Below are 18,186 nucleotides of genomic sequence, written 5' to 3'. Positions count from 1 at the left end.
AGAAACCTCCTCCCTGGTTCTTTTTGTTTTCTGGGACAATCTAGTCCATCCTCCACTCCTTTGCGAAGCCGAAGACGCTCACCTCAGCAGTCTTGCAGATGGAGAGGAGACTTTGGCCGCAGACCCTTCCCGGAGATGCGTTCCAGGGCAGCACACCTGGGTGGAGCACAAGAGGCCCTGAGCACAGAGCAGCCCACCTTCAACAGGCCAGCAGGACTATGCGGATATGGGAAGCCCCTGGCATGAAACCCAGGCAAGACCCCGCTCGACTGCTTCTCCCTCCTCCGTCTGCCTGGAGAAGCCAGGGCAGAGGGCTGGGGGCAGTCAGAAGGCCTAACCACGTCCAGGCTTAACAATCCACTAAACCATTCAGTGCTTTGATTTTGGCTTAGTGAGGCCTATAAACCTTGCTATTTGCAGCCTTTTCTGCAAGCCATAGTTAAGCAAACCAAGGCTTCACGGGATGTGGAAATGATCACCATTCCGGCCTCACGAAGGCAACTTTCTCCTTGTTCCTCAGGCAGTGCCAGCACTCCGATGAGGGGCCCATCTGCCCACCAGAGCCAGAGAAGCACCCAGGCCTGCACAGCCCTCTGGGAGGTTGGATGCCTCCCGTTTCCAAGAGGAAAGTTGCTTTTGCTACTCACCATACATTCTGGCATCAGCACACAGGTTGCCAATGCTTGCTGAGGTCTTGGTGGGGTTGGCAATGGAGTTGCAGGTGGTCCAGGTGCTGAAGTAGACATAGACGGGGACGGCAGAGCAGGCCAGGACGAGGAGCCAAAGGACGGCCAAGATGTAAGTGATACCCACAAACTGAAACAGGCAGAACAGACAGGGGTCATCGCGGATCAGCTTGGAACCTTTGGCCAGAAGAGCATGAGACTGGAGATTTGCAGTGAGCCCACTTCCCCACCTCTTCCAGCCGGAAAGGGAAGGAGTCCTCCCTCCAGCCCCAATGGGACTGCCAGGGACTGCAGCCCCTCTGCTCACAGCTCTTCTTCTCCTCCTCTCCCACCCAGGTCCTCTCAGCACAATTGCTGGCTACGATGATGCTCGGTCATCTTCTCCCAAAAGGCTGGGGGTCTGCTGTGCCCATAGCAATTGACAGCATGGAGCAGAGTTGTGACTGGGTTGTGATCACATATCATCTGATTTATGAGCTAACCTCATGCAATTTAGAAAGCTATGCATTTTATGTGCAGAGACGCTCCCTTAGTTGTGCACTTTTAAAAACGGGGAATGCTAGCAAGTCCCTCATCCCTGACACCTGCCCTTTCCTCTCCAGCGGCTGCTTTGCACTGAACCTGGCTGCAGTTCACCAACTTTCACCCTTCACATTGGAACTTCAGTCCCTGGGTGCATCTCTGCAGCCTTCTTGAAAGGAAGACGACAGCTCCTTGTCTTGCAAAGTGTGACCCCCACCAAACTGGCCTAACTGTTTGAACATGCTACTGGTTGGCTAGAGATCACAGCCCCCAGTATCTGAGCTCGTGCTTGATTGTGCAGAGACCCCCCTCCCCAGGTGCCAACCCTACTTTCCGGCTGGGACAGATGCTCAAAGAAAGGCACACCCAGTATGCACAAGTGTATCAGGAATCTGCTTATAACCTCCAAGGGAGCCAGCCTTCCCATGCTCCGCTAGGTGTGCTTCCAGGCAGGGATGGTGAGAGGGTCTGTGAGGGGATGTGAAATGTGTGCGACATTTAGCTGAGTGCAAGAAGGTGCCCTGTGTGTGCCTGAGGGTGAGCATTTGCCCTAGAGGTGCAGAAGTAAGGGATCTTGAAAGAAAACAGCACTTGGCTTGCTCTGTTTCCCTGCCGGGGGAGGCTCTTTCAGGGCAATGGAGCCTTTCCAGGCAAGACCTGTGGCTGTGCTAGGTCCACCCCGGCTCCCTCATTGCTTTGGCAAATGCCCCTCTACTCGTCCGTAGCAGTCCCCCCACCCCCCAGTCCCTCTAGGTCCCTGTACCTGTGCGGCTGTCCTTTGTCCCTCCCCTGGAAAGGAGTTTGCTTGGGGGCCCCTGAGGAAGGAAGGCCAGGACTTCCAGCGGGAGACTGGCCCAGCGCCACAGGCCAAGGAGGTCAAACATTGCTCGGCCTTCCCCGCCACTCAATCAATGCTTGGTATCTCTGCCCTCCCGTTCTCTGCAACACATTTGGCATGACTGGGCACCCTAGCTGGAGAGGTCCATGGCGAGGGCCCCATGCCCGGCACTCAGCCTTGGGTTGCAAAGGGAGCTGGGGCTCAATCCTCCGGGTCTTCCTTGCCAAAAGGGGAGCACAAGGGGGGAGGGGATGCCCGTAAGTTGAGTGGGCCGGTTAGTGCGGGCAAAGCCAATGGGGCAGCTGGGGAGGGGTTAGGAGGGGCGACATTCACCTGGCTGCAAGGAGGGGTGGGTGGGGTGGGGGGACGGCAGCCCTGTGCGGTTTTCTCTCTCAGATGCCACTGTCTGTTCCAGGGCAGCTGCTCTGCCTGTGCCTGGAGCCTTCTCGGGACCAGCCACCAGGCTGACCAGGGCTGCAGTCTCATGCCTGTCTGACCATGCCCACGCCCAGCCAACCTGCCCCAGAAGACGCAAACTGCGGATAGATCACCTTGTCAGGATGTCCTAGCCATTTGCCCAAACAGTGACACACCAGCTCCCAAGAGTGAGCTTGACGGTGTCCTCTGGAACCCCTCCCCTTGTGGCCCCCTGTTACCGTAGCGCTGAGGCCCTTGCCACAGATGGTGGTCTTGTAGTCGCCAAAGATCTGCCTGACAGCGCCGGTGGTATAAAAGCCTTCGGCCAGGAGGAGGGCTCCGAAGAGGAAGAAGAAGCCGGCGATCCCGTAAATGGCGTATTGGAAATCGTGGATTCTAGGAAGGAAGGCCACATTCAGGAGTGGGGAGAAGGGCAGGGCCCCCACCCAGAGCCCCCCCAGGAGCCAGGCTTTACAAAGCGCTTGGTCCCAACAGCAGCCTGGGTTTGGCCCAAAGGCTTAGCCTGCCACAGGGGAGCCCTCATTTGGCAGACGGGAGAGCCTGGCAAAGCTTGGCTTTGGGTCACGGGATTCTGCCTGCCTCACCCCACCCCCCACCCCCCAAGGCAAAGCTGACTGCTGCCCTATAGAGCTCTGCCTTGCCAGGTAGGCCCTGGCTGCCCTAGAGACCTCCAGGAGGGGCTTGGATGCCCACTCCACCCTTACCAGTCCAGGATCTGTGAGCAAAGCCCTCTCCCTCCTCTGGTTGACCCCAATTGCCCTGCCCTACCTGGAGGACGCAGGCCTAGTGGGGAATACTTACACATCCACCAGGTACTCGTAGTCCTGGTAGTTTTTGGAAAAGTAGGTCTCGATCAGGTGCTCAGTGCCCGTGAGCGCTTCGTGGCCACAGCCACAAAACAGGGCCACTCCCAAGAAACACAGGCCCGTGGCTACCAGGGAGGCAAAGGGGGCTCCCACCAGGCACCTGGCACAGCACTCTAATAAACCTGGGCAGAGAAGTGTGGGGGAGAGAGAGAGATCGCCCATCATTTCCAGCGGCTGTGTCCAAATGCCCTCTGCCCTGTGCAGAGAAGAGAACTTTTAGAGGCTGCATCAAGTCAAGAAGCTGAGACTGGATCCAAATCTGTGGGGCCACCGATCCTGGATCAACCTGAACAGCAAGCCCTGGGGCTGGGGGTCGAGGGTGGGGCAGACAGAGCAGAACGGGCTTTCAGAGAAACTGCCCAATTTTACAAAAAGGGCCCAAGGGACCGTTTTTAGTTTTGCATCCTGCTTTTCTCCCAAGGGCCATTCAAAGAGGCCAATCACGCTTTTTTCAGAAACGCCAGCTGGGACATCAATCCAGGGATACCAACTTCAAAAACTTAGCCAGAGCCACATCCACTAAAAGCCACATTGTCCCAGAGACTGGCCTCCCCATCTTTTCCTGCAGGCGGGAGGTCAAGAAAGAGGCAGGCAACCTCCCTTGGAAAAGAGCCCCAGACTTTAGGACCAGGGGCCTGGGGGCGGGGGGGGGGGCAGCTCTTCTGGCACCGTTTTGGCAGGGGGTCCCCACCTCTTCTGGGACATGCATTTGGGAGCATGGGGCTGCTGATTATTTGGGGGCTTTCTACACCTTCAGATCATTTTCTCCTGGTTTCAGGTATGTGTTTTAGTTTTCTTCCTTCCTCTGCTGGTCTTAAAAGTGACACTTGCTGAAAAAGAAGGAGTCCTTCGAGCAGAATTTGCTCTGGGAAGAAGGTCACGGCTGTTATTGTTCTTGGGGGAGAGAAGGCAACGCCTCTGGCTGGGAAGAACATTAGCAGGTTGCCTGACATTTAGCAAGATTTAAATCAAGGACTGGCTTTTTCCCTGTCTGGCAAGGAAGCTGAATTTTGGACTGGTCAGAATCTGGAAACCTTGACATGTCTGTTTGATGGCTGCCTCTTCTAACGGCTGCAGGCAGCCCTGGGGGTCCATTACTCAGAGGGTGGCCACTTGGTCTTTCTAGCGAGATGTCACACAGACAAGGCTGCCTTTCAAGCTGAAACCAAGATGTGGCTTGACCTTCGGGGGGCTCGACGGATTGGGCCCCTGCCTTGGAAGGGCTCCTGGGATCTACCTGAGGACACGGGACTCTGCATTTCCTCTGAATGGGATTGCGCGCTGCCCTCCCTCTGGCATTTTCACTGGCAGGGAGGAGAAATGCCCGATCATTGGTGACGGACACAGGCGAAGGCCAAAACGGAGTATTTCCCTCTGCCCTGGGCCAGAAACTGGCCTCCTGTCTCGCCTGCCTGCTGAGAGCTCGCTCAGAACTCCCAAGCCTGGCTGCTGTTTGTGGGCTTCGGGGATCCGGATCTGGGCCGAAGAGCCAAGGAGAAGCATGTTGCTCTGGATTGGAGGGAGGTGAGGTTCAGAAGGGCAGAGTGAGAGAAGGGCAGCTACCTGGAGACCTCGCCCGTGCAGCTGGATCCAGATTGGGATTCTGAGGACCAGAAGGTGGTGGATGTGTTTGGCTCTGGGGTTTTGGCTCAGGCACTTCACTAATATTATCTATATTACAAAAAATACAACAGTAAACCTGAGAACTCTCCACACAATGCAGAAGCCCACCCCACTCCAATAGGCCTCCAGTGGCAGTAGTGTGGCGGCTGGATTTCCCCCACGAGACCAAGAAGAGTCCTCCCTCGCTTGCTTGGCCATCTCTTAGCATCTGCCCCCTCCCCCCTCCCGGCACTTTCCCCATTATTCCTCCTCCTCCTCCTCCTCCCCTCCCTCTTTGTCCCCGGGTGTTTTTCTCAGCCCTGAAGAATGAGCCCATCAGAAGCCGCTGGGGCCAAGGGTCAGCCTTGCAAGCTGTGCTGATCCCTGGGTGGCACGGACGAGGACAAGGGGGATTTGTTCTCCCCTTGTCCTCTGCTCTCTTCTCTCTGCCTGGGCTGGGGAGGGAAAGGGGATCAGCAGAGAACAATGGGACCCTCTTTTCTTTGCCCTTCTTGGGATCAGCCTTCCTCCGTTCTCCTCAAGTGGGGTGTGGAACAAGTGCCTGAGGCCTCAAGCCAGTAGGTTCCCTACTTGGGACCAACATCTGATGGGCGCCATGCAGCCAAAAAGGCTCATGATCACCATCCTGCCCCACCAATGCCCTGAGAGCAGGGCCCCTGTGACGAAGGAGCCCCCGGCCGGAGACCTAGGTGGTTGCTTCGTTCGGGGTTGTCTGGCTGAGCCTGCTCCCGCTGTCTTTTGGGAAGGGGGGGGGGTTGGAAGCCTGAACACCCATGAGAAAGTTCCAGATGGGGGCCTGTCCCGCCTGTCCCACCTCTGCAGTCCCTGCAATGGAGATGACCTTCACGCAAAGGAGGAAGCTGCCTGCAGGCAACGCTTCCTCCATGAAGAACCCCCGGAGGGGCTGCTTGTTTTCTGGCATTGAGGGGAATTGGTCTGGAGGGAATTGGTCTAGGGAGCCCGCCTCGAGGCTTTGAGCCCTGGGCAGGAGCAAGGGGAGCCGCCCTATGCAAAGACGGTATCCTGCACCCCCAAGGGAGACTGTGACCCTGGGAGGGTGGAGGGGGGGCCCTGTGGGCGCAGCAGAGGCCGGGCTGGCTTGACCATCTTCCGGATCACCTGGCCTTCGGGGGGGGGGGTTCTGCTTAGCCACGCTGGGGGGGGGGGAGAACGCTGGGCTACAGACGCTTTGGCGGTTCGGTTATTTTGCTCTTGCTGGCTAAACTCAATATCCAAGCAAAAAAACGGCACTAATCACAGCACTAATAAGTAAAGGCTGAATGTGCTCCCAGCATGAGATGGATGGGTGGATAGATGGATGGATGGATTGATATCCTGCTTCATTATTTTTACAAATAACTCAAGACAGCGAGTCTATCTAGCATACCTTCCTCCTCCTCCTATTCCACGCCACCACTACCCTGCGAGGTGGGTTGGGCTGAGCGAGAGGGACTGGCCCAAAACCACCCAGCCCCCATTTCCTTTTGGCCAGCACTGGCTTTCAATTCTCACCATTCCTGTATTCCTCACATTTTATATATCTTGTAAAGTACAAATGTTTTAAATACATAAATAATGAATACAATTAAATACATTTCCCGTTGTTAGTTGGGACCCAAACCGGGAGAGTTTGTGGCCGACTGCCAGACTTTGGATAGGTTGGGGGCCCTTCTCTGCCCCCGGGCGTTCTCTCTTGGCCGGTCTCTTGCCTTCCACCAGCCTCTAGAGTAGCCCACTAAGCTTACATAATGGTTTGGAGGGGGGTGTTGGTGGAGAAGATGACAGAAAGAGGCCCTTGTGTGAACACAATCCCCAGCCTTGTGTCGAGGGCAGAACAATGGACACAAGGAGACATGCAGGATGAGCCTTCCCAAGGCGTGAGCTCCACACTGGCCCCTCCCACCCCATAGGGCTGTGTGGAGTCCGGAGGAGCTCTGGCTGGTACCAGCAGGAGGAAGAAGAGGCGTGGGTGCTATAGGGACAGAGATGGGGAGCGGGGGGGACTTGGAGCTGCTTTTCCAAGGCTGTTTTGACAGAGGCCAAACAAGACACCCTCCAAGAGTTTTGGGGGAGCAGAAGGAATGAGACTGGGTTGATGCCAATCCAGACCTCTCTCCTAATTGTTGTGGGAAGGAAAGGAGCCTCTTTCAGCCTGCAGAGAACTGGGGCTGAGCCCACCCTGAGCCTGGCTTCAGCTGGGGAGCGGAGTGGCATAATGCCCTCTCCTGCCCTCTCACTGTCCGCAGACACAGGGGGCAGGAAAGAGCGCAGGGCAGGAGGAGCCGCTTCAGCCCAGCTTTATGGGCCTTCTTAGGATGGGGGAGATGCCTGCAGGCCCATCTGCCTGGAGGGGTCTGCGGGGCCAGGCTTTTCCTGGGGAGCAAGAGGAATTTCTGAGACCTCCCACAGATCTTGGGCCAGGCAAGGGAAAGGCAGGCGGCTGGAGCCATCCACATGGGATGGAGTCTCTCTGCCCAGGCCACCCCCTGCCCAGGGCCACTGGGGGGGGGTTGGGTGAACCTGCACATCTGGCCATCTGCCCTGCCCCAAGGACACTCAGACAAGTCCAAGTGATCCAGGCAGCGGCTGCTGAAAGGGCCTTGCCTCCCCCTCCCTCTGTGAAATGGAGCTGGAGCTGCTATTCTGCAGCAGGGAGGAGAGGCCTCCCCCGCCCGGCCTGCCTCTCCTTTGGCCAATTGGATGGAAGGCTCCCTGGCCAGGAGCACTGTGTGCCTCCTGCTGCTGTCCCTAGCCAGCACCCCAGAGGAGCGTGTGGCCCTCAGGCGGAAGCTCCTTGCACAGGTAGCCCAGAAAGCCACTTGGGGAAGGTGAACAGGCCTTCTGAGCAGGTAAACCACCTGCAGGAGCCGGGCAAGGATAAGAATCCCTCCTCACCTGGGGGGCTGTGCATGGGGGGCCCTCTCCTCCACTTGGAATTCCTCAGGAGCTGCGCTTGTTCCAAATCAGAAAAAGGTCATTTTATGTGTCCATTTTATTTTTACAGCCATATCTTCATGATTTAATATTGTACTGATGCTGGCTGTTTTGTTTTACACCTTGCTGCACACGAGGCAGCCTGGCAGGGGCGGGAGGGAGCTAAGCATCCCTGTGCAACTTGGGAACTGCTGGGAGGTGGGGGGGCTAAGAAGTTGCACCCTCTGAGCATGGGAAAAGCAGAAGCCAGGAGCTCCTTCTCCTGGGTGTCCTGAGCGGGTCAGGATATGCTCGGCCTGCCAGCTGCCTCACCAGTGGGGGCGGCTGCTCTTGTGGCGGCTGCTCTTGCCAAGGAGGGGTTCAGAGACCCTGCGGGAGCAATGAGGCTATCCGCTGAGAAGGAAGGCCCAAGGGGGGTTCGTCAGGATGCCCATTCCGGCAGGAGAAGGAGACGGTGAGGAAGATGCCTGGGTTTAGTCTGGTGTCCCTCCAGAAAGAACTCCTGCCTGGCAGAGCATGGCAACCTCCTTCTAGGCGCTCTGCATGAAAAGGCCCACAAGCTGAAGCCGCCCGGCGTCCCTTCCCTCACCCAGAATGCTGCTCCCTGCCTGTCCCGCATTCGGCAGCTTCAGCTTGGAACTCGGCCACCCCGAGAGCAACTCCCTCTAAGCCCAGCCTTTCCTCAACTACGCAGGGCTCTCCTGCGGTGCGCCCAGACCCACTTCCTGAAAAGGGATCTGGTTCAAACTCAGAGGACCACGCAGGAGTGAATGCTGAACCTGGATGGAGATTCAGGAGAAACTTCCTAAATAGTTTGCCAATCTTTCTTTGGATGTTTTAACCACTCAAATGGCAGTTTTAAATTTTAAGCAACTTAAAAATCCCAAGTGTTCAGAAGAAAGGGCATAAAAATCCCTTCAGCCCAGCACTGTTTTTGAATGGCACAATGGTGATAATAGCCCAGCTTCTTAATTCTAGGTTCTCCCTAATGGAGAAGGATTAGAGGCTTCCTTGGATTTGCCAACTTACCCATGATTTCAGGATGCAAGTCAAGATCCCTTTGCTCAGCTAGAACCCTTCGGGGTGCCCCGTTGCCTCCTCTCCTTCCTTCCCTCTGGTGAGTCTCCAGTTCACCAGCAAAGAAAAGGGCTCTTGGGTTGGCAGCCAACCCCCTTAAAGAGCCAACCCCCCTTCCACTGCTCCACCCCTTGGACTCTCCCCTCTCTCTTAACCCTCCTTTGGACAGTGGATGTGTGCATTTCTCAGCATGGCACAAGCCACAGTTTGCTTTTCATGGGCTCCCAACAGCCTTGGGGGGGGGGGGGGGTGTCACGCTTTGTGATATGCCCTTTGACCACTGTAGGAACAGAAAAAGCAGACAGATCCAGCTTTGGGCCTATCTGGTGCTCCCACAAACATTTGGAGGGGGGGGGGGTTGCAAACTCTGATAACTGTGCTTCACTTTGGTCTTTCTATGGGTAATCTTTTTCTGACAGCATCTCTCCATATTTCCAGTCTTTCCTGCGGAGACCGCCAAGGTTTGGAGGCACGAGACCTGTGCTGCGCGATGGGCCTCTTGGATGGCAGGCAAAGGCCCGGAACTTCAGCCCCAGGGAGGATTTTGGGCCTTGAATGCCATTCGCGAGTCCCCATCTCTGGTGGCATTCAGAGAGTCCACTCTGTCTTCTGTTGGCAGTCAAGCCACGCCAAATCAATCTAGCCAAGGGAAGGGAGCAAAATAAATGAGGGAAAGTGCAAAAGGAGAGTTGCTTTGGAAGCAATTAAGGCACTGATGCAGAACTGACATGAAGCCAGGTGGGTGACCCGGGGCTAAGTACCCCCCCCTTCAACCCGGGAAGCAAGCAAAGGCAGCCATTTCTGAATATCTCATTGGCACAAGCTTGTTCGGGGGCGGGGGGGCACAGTATAAGCCAGTAATGTTAACTTTTAGAGTTAACTTTAAAGGTTTAAAAAAACCCTCCTTTGAAATGCCAGCAGTTAGGGTTAAGACATGGGCATTAATGGAAAAGCTGCCCAGGGTCTTAGGCAGGAAGTGAGTGCTCAGAAGGGCTCTTCCTGCCACAGGGGGCCTTCCTGGTCTGGGCAAGGCCCTGCACACCTCTCGTGCCAGGGCAATGCAGGAAGCCCTCGGTCCGGAGCGGCTGCCTTCCTCGCCTCCGAAGCAGCCAGCATGGCAGAGATCTGCCTGCTCCTCATCGGTCCAAAAGTTTCCTCCAAAGACAGGTGCCATTGATCCTTCCAACTGCCAGGATCTCCCCGTGGTGCCCTTCCCACAACTAACCCTGGTCTTTCCGGGGGGAAGGGGTGGCTCTATGGGAAGCCCCCTGCCTTGGCTGAGAACAGGGGCTGTCAAGAATTTGAGCCCGCAGCTTTCTCCCTCCTGCACTTGCTTACCCGGCTGCAGCTTTCTTCGTGGCGGCCATTGCTGACCGCCGTTCCTCCGCCTCGGGAAAAGGGAGTTTAGCCGGCTGGGGAGGGGGTTTGCGGCACCCCCAAACCCCTTGCCGGATCCCCCTATCTTCCGCTGCCTCTACAGGGCAGCCGTATCCCCCAGATCCAAATGGATCGGGGGAACCTTGGCGGTGAACGCAGCAAGGATCGCACAGTGGCAAATCCCTGCCGCCGCTGAAAGCTGAAAGAAAAGTGAAAGTTGCTTCTAACTGAGACAAGCCGGGAGAAAGTGATTTGGAACCTTGAAAGCTGTTAAGTATCTATTGTTCCTTGCGAGAGTTACAAGCTGTGAATACCTTAAAGGGAAAAGTTTTTTTTTCTTTGTTCAACTCTCCTTCCTAAAGTGACAGCGGGGGGATCGTTTTGGCTGTGAGTGGGAAGGGAGAGTGAAAAAAAAATCTGAGCAAAATTTGAAAATAAGGAGAAGATTGCCTAGAATTGCAAAGAGTTTAAAAACTTCCAAAAAATATATTTGAAAAGGATTTGTGATTACTTTAACCCCAGAAAGAGAAAGTCAAGAAGAAGAAGGTATCTAAAAGAAACAGTCTGTTTGGATTGTTTGGTGATTTTGGAACCTTTGGAAATTACTTCTGATTAAATCATCTGGGTGGTTGTTTGGAAAAACTTTTTCTCTATACAATGGCATCATCTATGGATGAATTGGAACTTATATATCAAAAATTTGAAAGAGAAAAACAAGGAGGGGAAGATGGTCTTGACACTATTTTTCAATACTTGGAAATGGCGGTTTATACTTATGTGAAGCAGAATGAGGATGATGGGGATAAAGAAGAAGGAGAAGCCATCTTTGATGAACAAATTACTTTGACTGGAGAAGAGAAAAAGCAAGAGAAAAAGGGGAAAAGGTCTTTAAGATCTGGAAAAATAGCCCAAAAAGAGAAGAATAAGGTGAAAAGGGGACATTATGTTAAGAAACAACAGAAAGGGGGAAAGCAGAATAAAAGGGAGGTGGAGAGACAAGGGGTTAAAGAGGATAAGGAGAAGAAGAAACAAGAAAGAAAGGAAGGGATGAGAAGTCCTAATGGTGGGGAGCAAGATGTTAAGAAGCAATTTTTTTTAGAGATAATGGATAAGCTTTATGGTTAAAGGGATTCTAGAAAGGTACATAAGATTGCATTTTTATACTTGTATTTAGAAGTAAACATAGAAAATTAGAAACAATATGTAACCTAAAATGTGATAAAATATTTAACATAAACAAGTGAAATTTTTGTTAAGAAAAAAGGAGTACTGTAATGAAATATGATTCAAGATTGTGATGTGGGGGGGGGGGGGGTGTAATAATCGTGGAAAGCATAAGTGTTCCCACAAAGGCATGATATTCAATTGAAATGGATAAAATGTTTAAGATATAAATGATTGTTAATATTAATAATTAGAAGATGGTATATTAGCAAACCCTTTGTGAAATGAGATTTGAAGTAGAAGAAGGAGGAACATTTCAATGAAATATTGAGCTATAATATGTGATGTGGGGGAAATAATTTTGAAAAATAGGGCTCTCATAAAAGCATGTGATTTAATTGAAAAGTAATGAGTTAAACTTCTAAGATATGAATGAATATCAATATTAATGAATAGATTTGTATTATTTTTGATAATATAGTATAATTTTAGAATGTACCAGACAGAATCCCAATGTATGTTATGTATTTTATATTAAGTACTATAAATATAGGGGAAAAAGATAAAGGCATCATACTCCATATAGTGTATAGGAGAAGTACTTCTTTTTTTTTTAAAGAAGAAAAATAAATGATTGGCTGGAATAGAACAGACAAAGAATAATAAATATTACGATATGAATTGAGAGGAGATAAAAAAAATTAAAAAAAATAAAATTGAGAAAATTTAAAGGAGAGGAGAAGTTATATAGAAAATTGAAAATGTTAAGAAGATATGAAATGGTATGTAAAATGAATATGAAATTGAACTTGTGTCTGTACCAAGAGTTTTAACCCGGGAATAAGCAACTTTCAGAAAAGAGATTTTTTATACTTTTATGTTTTGTGTTTATGTGTATTTATATACATAAATACACATAAACACAAAACATAAAAGTATAAAAAATATGTTTGTCTTGAAAAATAAAACTTGTAAAAAAAAAAAAAAAGAATTTGAGCCCGCAAAGGCATGGTCAGGGGTGACAACAACCGTCCACACCAAAGCGGACTCTCCCGGGGATGGGAGAAGTAGAGTCAAGATCTGAGCCCCGCTTAGCTGGACTTTAGCTGCCTTCTGTCCTCATCCCTTCTTCTCCCGGATTAACACCATCTCCGGTTGCAATACTTGCTCCAAGGGGAGGTGTGGGGGCAGGGGGGCCACGATGCCGCCCTGCTTGCTTCCCCCTCCCTCCCTGCCTTCTGCCCTTGCTCCCCGGAGTTCTCGAGCCCAGCACGTCCCTTTGCTCTCCAGGGGGCTCTGGTTGCCTGCCCACACCGCTATCTATCCCCATCTTCTCCCGGGGCGAGCACTTCATAGAGGTCGTATTTCCAATCTGCGACCAGCAGGGGGCAGCAGCAGCCGTTGCGCAGAACAAGCTACTGTTTCTAGGACACCGCCAGTGCTGCTGCTGCTGCTCCAGGGCCTCCAGTCTGGTGGGTAGAAGTCCGAAGGGTCTTTGAGGAGAAGCTGCCTCCATCCACGTGGGTTGTGGTGGGGGAGGGAGACGCAAGCAGCCCCCACCCCACTCTGCCCCAAGGCATGGGATGCACAGGCTGGTGTCCTTCCTTGGCTCCCAAGAGAGTTCTGCCTGTACCTGCCCCCTCACATCAGTTGCCCCCCCCATGTTGCTGGGGTCTGAACTAAGGACCACCCAAATTGAAGGTCAGCCGGCAGCTGACCTTCCCAGCACCCTCTGACTCAGCAGGCAGGCAACGTCCCCTCTCCTCCCTCCCTGGAGCAGGAGGAACCGCACCCTGCATGCAGATGCCACCCTGGAGAGGAAGAGGCCAAGGAGGCCGAGCAAAGGGCCACCGCTCTGTGTGCCAAGTTCTCTCTCTCTCCTGCTCCCCCCGTGGAGGGAGAGCAAGGCATGAGGGGGGAGGGGGGAGGCAGCTGCGTATGAGGCACCCATGAATTCTAGACCCATTGCAGAAACAGCGGCTGAGAAGACATCCGTCACAGGCACCGGAGGCCTTGGGTGCGGAGAGCAGAGCCCAAAGAGGCCAAAGCCACCCGGCGAAACCCCATCAGGAAGCAGAGGCAGCAGGGTGGCTGCTACCGCTCTCGCTTGGGGGGGCTTCAAGGCTCACTACTTGCCCCATAATGGGAGGTGCTTTTCCGGAGTCCAGAATGTTAAAGGGAGACCGGTTGCCACCCCCCCCAAGTCTCTATGCAAAGCCTCTAAGCCTCTATGAGCCCCCTAAGGGCCCAGTCAGCCCCACGGCTGCTTCTGGCCAGTGTTCTGGAGGCTTCTCCAGGCTCATTTGCACTGCTGGCATCTGAGAGAATCTCTCTGCTGCCAGGCCACCCCCCACCCCCCAACACAGGGAGGAATGGAAAGCTCTCTCTAGTCCCAGCCCTCCGTCCTGAGACCTGAAGGGAGCTAGCCCACTCCTCGGTCCAAGAGCCAGCAGAAACTCAAGCCAGGAGGGGAGCTCCCTGGCCCTGATCGGTTGGTGCCTGTGCAATCAGGGCAGGGGCAACCTCAGGCCCCGAGGGGTCTGCCCTGGAGGGACCCCAGCTGGTCAGTAGCCAATGAGAGGACTCAGCCCGAAGGGAGGACACGGAGGTCCTTGAATCCCAAGGGTGGCAAATCAGGAAGATTCCTCTAGCAATCAGCCAGCCAGCCTCCTTTGGAGCTCTGAAGCTTGGAAAGTTCAGCCTGGAAAAGTGGAGATGCAGCAGAATCCTCTGGCAGTCAGCAGAACGGGAGAAGGCGGCTCTTGGTGGTCAAAGAGCCCCCTTTCTCCTCTGGACAATGTCCTCTTGGCCAGAGGTTGTGGCCCAGGGAGACTGGCGGTCGCACAGGCAGGCCTTTCCAAACACCCCTTTGGCTTCTCCCACTAGGTTGGCTGCCTCCTTCAGTTCCCCAGCTTTCTCTCTCGTGGCTTTGCTGTTACCCTGCCTTACCTGGACTCCTGCCCAAGTGAGAAAACCCCAAGGCAGAAGATGCCAGAAGGCCAAGTCAGGTCACATCTGCCTGGACGGGAGAGGAGCCCGAATGGGCTGACCTGCTCCCTGTACAGAGCCGGGCTGCACTTGATTGGGGCAAATCCCCTAGGGGGATTCTCAGCCATCCAGCTGTGGGTTGTCCCAAAGGGGCTTTTTTCAAGCGGCAACTGGACTTTCTGTTTTTCCTTGAAGACATTTCACTTCTCATCCAAGAAGCTTCTTCAGCTCTTCCATTCCCCACCACCCAGTCAGAGCTGAAGGAGTTTCTTGGATGAGAAGCAAAGTATCTTCAAAGAAAAACCAGAAAGTCCAGTTGCCCCTTGAAAAAAGCCGCTTTGGGACAGGAAGGCAGGATGCAGCTGAGGCCCAAGGGAGATGCTTAGGGGAGCCTCCAGACAGGCAGGCATCAGGCCCTCCTTCTCGACCAGCTTCCTTTCCTCCCTTCAGTGAAGAGGCCCTGGGTCCATCCCATCTCTCTAGGGCAGCCAGGAGAGGCGATGGGGTGGGATGGAAGAGGCAGAGGAGCCCCGGCCAAGTTCCACACAGGCAGAAGCACCCGCAGCTTCATGTCTTTTGAGTGCAGCCGCTTCCCACTTGGCTCAGGCCCCATTTGACTGTTTCTGGCTCATTGGAGCCTACAGGCAATTCCCACTGAAGCCACCTGAATATTTTTAGCTCCAAACGGAGGGCAGAGCAAAAGAGTCCGGATGTTGGCCAAGATCGCCTCTCTCAGCTGGGATTTTAAGGCCCAAAGGGGCTTTTTCAAGAGGCAACTGGACTTTCTTTGTTTTTCCTTGAAGACATTTCACTTCTCTTCCAAGAAGCTTCTTCAGTTCTGAGAAGAGAAGAGGAACATCTTCAAGGAAAAACAAAGTCCAGTTGCCTCTTGAAAAAGCCCCTTTTGGAGAGTCACAGACACTCAGTGGGGCTTTGAAGACCTCTCCTCACGGGCCAGAGCACCATTTGGACGGTGTTGAGCTCCAAGCAGCAGGTGCTGTTCTTCAGGCAATCTTGCCGAAATGCAACGCCAGGTGTGTGACTCCCTCCTCAGGCTGGGAAAGTTTAGCAGACTTTTCATGCTCCAAGTGCTTCCTCATCAGCAGAGCCCCGTGTAGGCTGCCTGGGTTGTGCTTGTAAACCCAGGACCAATGTGGTGCCAGCAAGCTGAGGAAGAGGCAAGGAGCAGCTGGCAGTGGTCCAAGAGTCCTGAGACAATGGCCTTTGCAACCCAGCAGACTCCCCGAGGGGGCTTGCTCTAAGAAGGAACACGATCCTCCTCTGGGGTCAGGGCAGCCACAGGCCCACTGGTGACTGAATGCCAGCCACCCTTTCGAATGGAAACGGGGGTGCAGGCAGAGGTCTCTGCTGTGGAAGGATTGTTCACCAGGAGGAGGCAAACGCTTTGGAGCCAACCCTTCACAGCTGCCTTCCTGGGTCAAACAGCTCCTTCTCCCAGCCGTGGTGGCTTATGGCGCTGGCCCAGACTCTGCTCATGGGTCCAGGCACGCAGTCTGGGGGCAGGGCTGAGCAAGGAGCAGGCCCAGCATGTGCTGGTTACCCAGGGCCGCTGTTGTCTTTGGCTGCCTTGTGGCAAACTGGACGGCCCTTGTCCTGCTCAGATGGCACCCATGGTGGCCTCTATGGGGTTGTGCCCCATCCCCCCCACCATTGGCCAGCAGGAAGGAATCGGTGGGAGCCTTCGCACATGGGCAGAGCATCTCTGTCTCCCCCATGCCAAGGCTCCACCCTCTTCCTACTGCTAGGGCTATTGGGGGGGGGGGCAATAATTAAGCACCGGGGCACTCCCTCCCCTTTCCTAGAGCAGCCCCTTTGGGCAGAGAAACCTAAGGAACCCGAGGATTCCAATCCCCAAGACAAGTGGGACACGAGAGCTGAACATTGTCAGACAAAATGGCTGCTTAAGAGTTATTTGATCATCCCAAGACCATTCATAGGGATTTCATCTCTAGATAGCCATAATGCATAAGGAAGCCTTTCTTAGAAATCCCAATTCTGAGCATTTTTAACCCAACTTTCTTCAGTGTGATAACTTCCTTTTCAGTGAAACAAAGGTGCTGGAAGCCCAAGGCAAGTGGCGCTTTCACCAGAAGCTTTCACCTTCCAGAACTTTGCACTTGCCAAAGGATGCGGGAGTCTCCCCGAAGCCCTCAAAGGGCCTGAGAGTGTGCAGGGCTAGCAGGTGCACCCCATACATCCTCGTGGCTGGAGGAGAGGGGTGTTTTCATGCCTTCTTTGGCCCATTTTTCAACCACGAGGTGCAGCCCAAGAGAAGTGGCTGCTGTTGCTGTTCCCCAGGCTGGCTGGGCAGGGCAGAGCAAGCCAAGGAGCAAGGGCAGAGCAGGGCAGGGGTCAGTGGACCCTTGTCCACTTCTCTTTGCCCGGCTTTAAGCATTTCTTCTACTAAACTGCAAGGCTGGAAGGGCAGAGAGGGGCCAGAACTGCATGTGGCCCATTGGCATTGTCACCTTGAGCTGGAGTTGCTGGTCCACCTCCCAAGTGACAAATGATTGTCTTGCTGTCACCTGCTAATTTTAGCCTTGCAGTGGGAACAAACAGCACTGCAATCTTTTTTGGAATTCACCTGAACTGCTGCAAATGCTCCTGTCTCTCTTCAGAGTCCCCTGTGGTTTGGGAGTGATTTTCTCTTGTGACTTCTTCCCTCCCTGGAGAACTGGAAGATGAGTAGGGGGTGGCCAGAATTTTGAATTCCAAGTAGATAGCTGTGCTTTTTACCATTCCAGCCCTAACCGTTCCCAAAGGCCCAGTCACCTTCTGCCTACGGAGCAGGATGGGCAAGTTTGTCCTTCCTTGGCTTTTGCTAAAGGCATTTCTGCAGACCTTAAGCAGGGATGGGGCTGTTAACTCAAGAGTCCCAGTTCCCGTGGAAAGTGGACTTGCACTTAACTTCCTCTCCAGGGGTGGATCTGGTTCACTTCTCTCTCCACAGTTTAGAAAGGCTGTTACACCTTCACACATTGGCTGCATCACAAGACCTTTACAGCATGCAGAATTAGGCAGTGTTCTTGGCACAATAATTTTAATCCGCCAAAGCACTGGCCCACCCATGCAAATGGCTAAGCCATCCCAAAACTAAACAGGCTGAAAATCAACTCCTTCAGATATCTGGAATAGGTCGTGCTATTAAGAGTCTGGAAGCAGAAAGGTCTGAAAATTTTATTCCCCAAGAGTGACAAGGCAGAGTCTTCCAGCTTTATATGTTACTAATTCTTTTTGTTTTAATTACAGATAGTTGACTTTCAGCTGAACAGTATACAATCTGAAGGAACCAATGAGTAATGTGTGAACACAGCACTACATCAGAAAGTGGCCTGTCTAGTCTAGAAGGAAGTTCTGGACTCACTTTGGGCTGTGACAAGGAAGCCCGCTCACTGCTCGGACGGTCCGTCCACCACCAGGTCAGAAGAAGCGGGTGGAAAGCTTCTGGAGAGGGAGGAAAAGCCTTCCAGCCCGGTCTAGTGAGAGTCCTTCCATCCGCTCCGCGGGGGACGCTTGGGTCCCTTCGTCAGGCGAGAGCCCAGAAGTCCCGCGCTCGTCCTGGGAGGGGAAGCAAGAGGTTCGCAGCAGCCCCGCTGGGTTGCCGCCAGCCAGCGGCAAAGGCGCCTTCCTTGTCTTCCAGCACGCAGCACCC

At 53.5% G+C, this 18,186-nt stretch overlaps 1 protein-coding gene across 2 annotated transcripts in view; it reads right to left on the bottom strand.

The window, feature by feature from the left end:
- The window catches only part of PLP1 (proteolipid protein 1), a 14,112-nt gene extending 5,053 nt beyond the window's left edge, over positions 1-9,059 (bottom strand). Inside the window, exons 1-5 of one of the 2 annotated variants that reach the window (XM_026684298.2) lie at positions 8,937-9,059; positions 3,286-3,472; positions 2,598-2,859; positions 648-816; positions 83-156 (exon numbers count right to left, since the gene is read on the bottom strand). In XM_026684298.2, coding sequence (XP_026540083.1) covers positions 83-156; positions 648-816; positions 2,598-2,859; positions 3,286-3,472; positions 8,937-8,940 — 696 coding nt within the window. In that variant the 5' untranslated portion in view covers positions 8,941-9,059. The remainder of the gene's footprint in view (positions 1-82; positions 157-647; positions 817-2,597; positions 2,860-3,285; positions 3,473-8,936) is intronic. The other variant, XM_026684299.2, reaches the window with a different exon arrangement.
- Between the last annotated feature and the right edge of the window lie 9,127 nt (positions 9,060-18,186).

The sequence above is a fragment of the Notechis scutatus genome, chromosome 10, assembly GCF_049901735.1.
Source record: "Notechis scutatus isolate UNSWTSFEM ecotype Mainland chromosome 10, rNotScu1.2, whole genome shotgun sequence".
NCBI classification, from domain to species: Eukaryota; Metazoa; Chordata; class Lepidosauria; order Squamata; family Elapidae; genus Notechis; species Notechis scutatus.
Note: the sequence above shows the minus strand (reverse complement) of the source record. Positions and strands in the feature narration are given on the sequence as shown.